Consider the following 6,002-nt stretch of genomic DNA (forward strand, 5'->3'; position numbering starts at 1 on the left):
CATCTAAACTAGTCACACACCTTTTTTTAACAAGCACTATTCAATACAAGATAAATAGGTCATAGGGTTATTATCCTAAGGGAGGCTCAAACCTATATAAAAATGTATCTATGTTTTCATATGATTTGTCTACTCAAAGCATCCATAATCTATTCTACAAATTCGTAAGATAGATGGTTCTCTAATCGTCGATGGGATTTTATGAAAATTCGTCTGTATTTAAAGACTCATGAACATTTTAAATTTGATCCTTATCTTCTCACGCTCTTTTGGTTTTCCACACACATAATCCGTTTGTCTCGCCTCAATATAAAGTGATGAGAGGTGTTCTTTTTCCTCACTCGTCATCCTAATATTCATATATTCCACTACACTGAGAAGCATCATCCTCACTCGCCATCCTAGCATCGAAGAAGCGAGATTTCGGGGTCGAATCTCTTTCACTGCACTGAGATGAGTATTATATGGTTCTTATTGCGGTTTAGTTATAATTTATTAGGTTTTAATTACTTTAATCTGTGTAACTGATAGAAATGTCTAGATTTCGTCGTAGATCTGCAATACCGCAGTTAATGGCAATCAGGCGATGGCAAGATAGGGTTTTTTCTATAGCTACTTCAACAGTACGGATGTTTGACATCGACTTTAGTCAGGTAAATTTTGTAAAGACGGAATATATAACTGTGTATGATATGGTTTAAAATCTGTCTTTAATAATACGTTCTGAGTAGTGTATTTTTAGATCCTCCATAATCTGATTTTTTTTAATTTATACCTATATTGGAGTTACAGTTAGTTCATGTTGTAGTTACAATCATTTTTAGTATAATTTTCAAGTAGCGTTGGTTTAAATAAAAAATTCAGGTGTCAGAGTACTTAAGAACACCCGAATTTTGACTAATGCGTACCAAGTCAAATCAAATTTGAATCAATTGGTCTCAGCTTTGCAAGGTTGAAACTTCCAGGTGGTAGCTCATTCTAAAACACTCAAGTGTTCTCTAGACACCCCCTAAATTAAAGATCTCGTAAGAATGAATGAGATGATGATTTTTTAAGAGTCAGGTCAATTCACAGTGAATTTGTTGGGGAAAAAAGAAAGAGAGAGTGTGTGTTTCCTGCCAAAACAAATACAAATTAGGCAAGTTTCCGACCTGCTGCCCGCACTTCATCATTTTTGTCCCACCTCAGATGATTAGCAAGTTAATCTGGTCTTTCTCAACTACCACTTTGCCACAAAGCGAGGCTACCAATCAGCAAATCCGACACAAACGTGACACTTCCCCTATAACTGGAAAAGGAGCGGAAACAAAATGAAGAGTACGTAGCATTAACAAATAACCTCCCCATTATCAAATTATTATTCTCCATTAGCATCATCCATCGATCCCGGTGTTGATACACAAGAACATCACCCACTGATCACTGGAACTCGATCAATAATATTCCCTACGTTCAAGAACGTAAGTTGTATTTTATTTTTAAAAATTACTAAAAATAAATTTGGTTGTTAATTTTTTATAATATATTATCAATTGTTATAAAATCAATATTATAATAAAGTATTTTAAAATTCAAATCTAATAAAACAAATTTTCTATACTAAATATGCATAAAATTTAACTAATTATCGATCAAAACTTAATAAATTTGACTTTGTTAAAAGAAAATGTGTCTCACATTTTTGAACGGGGGAGTATCTCCCAAACATATACATATATTCGTATCGATCCTAATCAAAATAAAGACTACAATGTCTCAAGGAGAAAAATTACAAGATAAAAAAGAAGTGAGAGAAGAAGAAGATGAGATGAAATTTAAACGAGCGATTACTATTTGCAGTTGCATGCATGCCAATGGCCGCCACTAGCATCGTTTCCCGCCTCAGTCACCTCACCTTCTTATGCGGTGGCACCTGAACCAGAGGAAGGAGAAGCAGAGCACCCTGTACCCGACCACGAATCCGAGCATGACACCTAGGTTGCTCCACCGCATGCTCTCCCTCATTCCCTGCTGCCGCAGCAGCGCCGCGCCGTCGAGCACGCAGAGCCCGCCGCCGCCAGGGGCCTCGGTGAGACACTCCCTGGCGCCTCGCGCCCCGCCGTACTCGTTCACGACCAGGGCCTCGAATGGGTACTTGAACAGGCTGGCGTAGTGCATGAACACCCAGTAGCGCGGGATGTTCTTGCTCGCCACGAAGTAGCCGGAGAAGAGGAAGAAGCAGCCGATGAGCCCCGCCACGACGGAGTTGCCCACGATGTAGTTGGGCGCCAGCGCGCTGAGGCATGCCACGAAGGAGTTGGCGGTGAGCATGACGAGCCAGACGACGAGGGAGAAGTAGGCGAAGCGGGCGGGTTCGCGCGCCAGGCCGACGAGCCAGTACACGGGCGCCGCGTAGAGGACCGCGGCGGCGAGGAGGAACGGAAGGAACACGGCGGCGTTGGAGGCGACGTAGGAGGACACGCGGTAGGCGCCGCGGGAGGTCTCGCGCTCCAGGATACGGCGCTCCTGGAGGAACACGGGGAGTGCCTCGGTGGTGGAGGAGAGCACGTAGGTGAGGCTGAAGGCGAAGAAGCCCAGTCGAGACTGCAGGTCCGTGGTGCCCAAGAAGATGCTGCCGAGGAACGCGCCAGCCAGCACAGACTGCGCCATCCGCGCCGCGAACAGCTGCGGCGTCCGCAGCACCGTCTTCACGAACCGTCCCGCCAGGATGCGCACCTCCGCCGCCGGCGAGTTCGCGTACCCCGCGCGCCGCGCGGACGCTGGTACCGGGCCTACGGCCGCGGCGTCTTTTTCTTGGTTTGTGGACGCGGTGACGACTACGACGTCGGGCTTGAGGCTGTCGATGGTCTCCATGGCGTACTCGAGGACGTTGACGTGGGCAGGGATGTCGTGGCCGGAGGCGGCGAGTCGCGCCTCAAGGAAGGCGAGCGAGCCGTGGTGTCGGACGGCGCCGTCGGCGAGGAGAACGACGCGGTCGAGCAGCTCGAGGATGCGGAACCCTGGCTGGTGGATGGTGAGCACGACGGTCTTGCCGTGCGCGGTGGCCATGTCCCTGAGCATCTTGACAATGTGGAGCGCGGAGCCAGAGTCGAGACCGGAGGTGGGCTCGTCCAGCAGCAGCACGGCCGGGTCGTGCACGAGGTCGACGCCGATGGACACCCGCCGCCGCTCGCCGCCGGACACGCTGGCGACCCTGGACCCCGCGACGTGCCGCAGCCCGAGCTCCGCCATCAGGTCCCGCGCCCGCGCCTCCGCCGCCCCGCGCCCGCGGCCGCCCCCGCGCAGCCTTAGCCGCGCGCTGTACACCAGCGACTCCTCCACGGTGAGCGTCGGGAACAGCGCGTCGTCCTGCGGCACGTACCCGGACACCCGCCGGAACCTTGCCGCGTCCATGGGACACCCGTTCACCAGCACCTCCCCCGCCGCAACCCGCCCCGGGTCCGCCGACCCCGCCAGCACCGAGAGCAGCGTCGTCTTCCCGGCCCCGCTCGGCCCGACGATCGCCACCAGCTCCCCCGGCGGCGCCTCGCACGTCACGCCCCTCAGCAGCGACCTCTCCACCCCCTTGCCACCCCCACCGCCGCCCCACAGGAAGGAGGCGCGCGGCGGAAGCACGTAGGACAGCGCCCTGGTCTCGAGACGGTACCGCTGCCTCCGGCGCCCGCCGTCTCCCACCTTGCTGCCCAGCGACATCACCGTCTCCCTCGGAGACGACACGGCACGGGCGGTATAAGGCAGCGAGCTGCTCGTGCTGGTCGGAGTGAAAGAGGCGACTGATCAGGCAGAGGCCGGCGGGAGGTGAGGAGGGTTGAGCTACCCGCACCAACCTCCGCGGCTTATGTACTAGGGTGCGTGTTGGCGCGCGCTCTTAACCGGTCGCGGCGTGCGAGGCGGTGCGACGCTGTCGGGCTGCTGTTGCCACCGCACGGGCGTTGTTTAGAGCGTGGGTTTGCTTGTGGATCGGGCTTACGTGATGGTTTGGGGCCCAACCACCAAGCTTGTGAGATTGGTGTACAAGCGCTCAGGAGCCAAGCGAGAGCTCTAAATATCCAAGTGCATAATTGGGTCTAGATAGTGTACATGATTAGGACTAAGATTGTATAAGAGGTGAAATTAAATTGCTAGTAATTGATTTTTTCTGATGTCAGTGCACTCGTGTTAGCTACATTAGCTTGGGGTTTTTCGCCCTGACGGAACTGTTCAACTCGCTTCTTTTCTTTCTGGTTTACAAAACTGTGATTGGGATCTTATCACGATTTCGTGTGGGCGGTTAGTTGGCTTGACATACTTGTTCATTTTCGCCAACCCATATGTATATCTATCTACCTGAAACCACATGCCACATCATTTGCTTGCAAGGCTAAAATCCCCGCAATGTTCCGTAAAATTTCATAGAAATCACTCGCTCATGATCCCAAGCGAAGGAGATGGATTTACACCAGGATCATGGTCCATTTTCCATTGCCTGTTGGACTGAATATTTCCCCCCTCTGTTTTGAACTTGTCACCGTCACTTTCCCTTTCACATTTGAAATTGCTGAGGAATCTGACCGAGGTCGTCCAAGCTGAAGAACCCGGTTTGTTGGAGGAGCGGGCCGGGCGGATCCACGGGTGACCTAACGCCCGGCTGTTTTTAGTAGGGGGCGGTTGGTGCGTTCTTGGCTTGTGAGGCAGGCAACCGCGCAGCAGCAGGGTGGTGGTGGTAACAGCAGGGAGGGGAGAGGAAGGGAAACGGAAGCGTGGGCGCGGAGCACAAGTGAAGTGCGACGAGGTGAAGAGGTTTTCCGATGACCTGCCCCATTGACCAGGCCGTTTGATCGCGCCCGGGTTGGTTGGGGTTGGCCTCACTACCATGGCTGAATCGGCATCCGTTTCCTCTCTCTCTCTCTCTCTCCCTAGATGACATGATGCGGCCGGCCGTACGAGTTCAGAGCTAAACAAGGGCAATGTGTAACTGACCGAAGCTTTGCGCATTAGTCTGTCGTATCATCCCGGACAAACAATCTCGTGACTGACTCATGGAACTGAACTGCTGAAGCAGTTTTTTCTACCTATCCGCTTTACTGACACACACACACGATAAACCATTACATTGTCCGGCCAACACGGTGGCATTCTGTGTGTCTATCCCTGCATATCATAGGCAAGATATGCGTCGTTTGAATCATCATCGATCTCGTCCTTGACACTCTGCCGTCCTTGGTGGGCCGGGCGTACGTCGATCTCCGGCTAGTTGAGGCAGTGTGCCATGCATGTGCGATCAAAGCAGTGCCTTTCTCTCTTGGAAAGATGAGAAAGACCAAAGCTGCGCTCAATCGAGTAGCTTGGCCACTCGAGCCACCTGCGACACATGCATCCATCCCAACAACGCAGCAGCGTGGTCCCTGGCTGCAGAATTGGCACATGGCGTGGGATCCTCCGAGGTAACTTCAAATCGCTACGAACCGTTAGACCACAGATAGATACATATGATTATGCTACAATACACTGTGAACAGTAAAATGGATCATCAAACTGGCGCAATCACTACAGTACTTTTGCTACAGTATTTACACATATGTTATTGTTTATGTTATTGTTTGCCGTCTCACATTTTGTTGTTCCTCCCTCGGGCGAAGCTATAGTAGCCGACCTGAGTGCACTTGCACCATGAAAAAAATCTTAGTTATTAATAATTTAATTTCAATTTTATGCACCACCTAATTCTAAATATGTGCATCATCTATATCGAGATGTGTTAAAATGCACCCTCCACCGTCCTCTGCACACCTAGCAGTCAACACCAAACTGCCTGCATCCGTCCACCGTCCTGCGTCATCCTCCCGACCAATGCGTGGCATGCTCAGGAACAGGAAGCCGTGCGTGTCCAGTGAAAGATCGATCAGTCTCAAGGGTTGCGTCGCCAGCGTATGATGCCGCTAGCTCTGATCAGCAGGCGCGCAGGAAGCAGAACATGCATGCGAGCGACTGGGTTCAAGTACCGCAGCAGTTGCAGAGCCGCC

The 6,002-nt window shown here is 51.4% G+C and overlaps 1 protein-coding gene across 1 annotated transcript; it reads right to left on the reverse strand.

The window, feature by feature from the left end:
- Positions 1 to 1,624: 1,624 nt before the first annotated feature.
- On the reverse strand, positions 1,625 to 3,879 carry LOC133888765 (ABC transporter G family member 10-like). The gene has a single exon (XM_062329118.1). The coding sequence runs from the start codon at positions 3,691 to 3,693 to the stop codon at positions 1,891 to 1,893; it is 1,803 nt and encodes a 600-aa protein (XP_062185102.1). The 5' UTR covers positions 3,694 to 3,879; the 3' UTR covers positions 1,625 to 1,890.
- Between the last annotated feature and the right edge of the window lie 2,123 nt (positions 3,880 to 6,002).

Source organism: Phragmites australis, chromosome 1 (genome assembly GCF_958298935.1).
Source record: "Phragmites australis chromosome 1, lpPhrAust1.1, whole genome shotgun sequence".
Lineage (NCBI taxonomy): Eukaryota > Viridiplantae > Streptophyta > Magnoliopsida > Poales > Poaceae > Phragmites > Phragmites australis.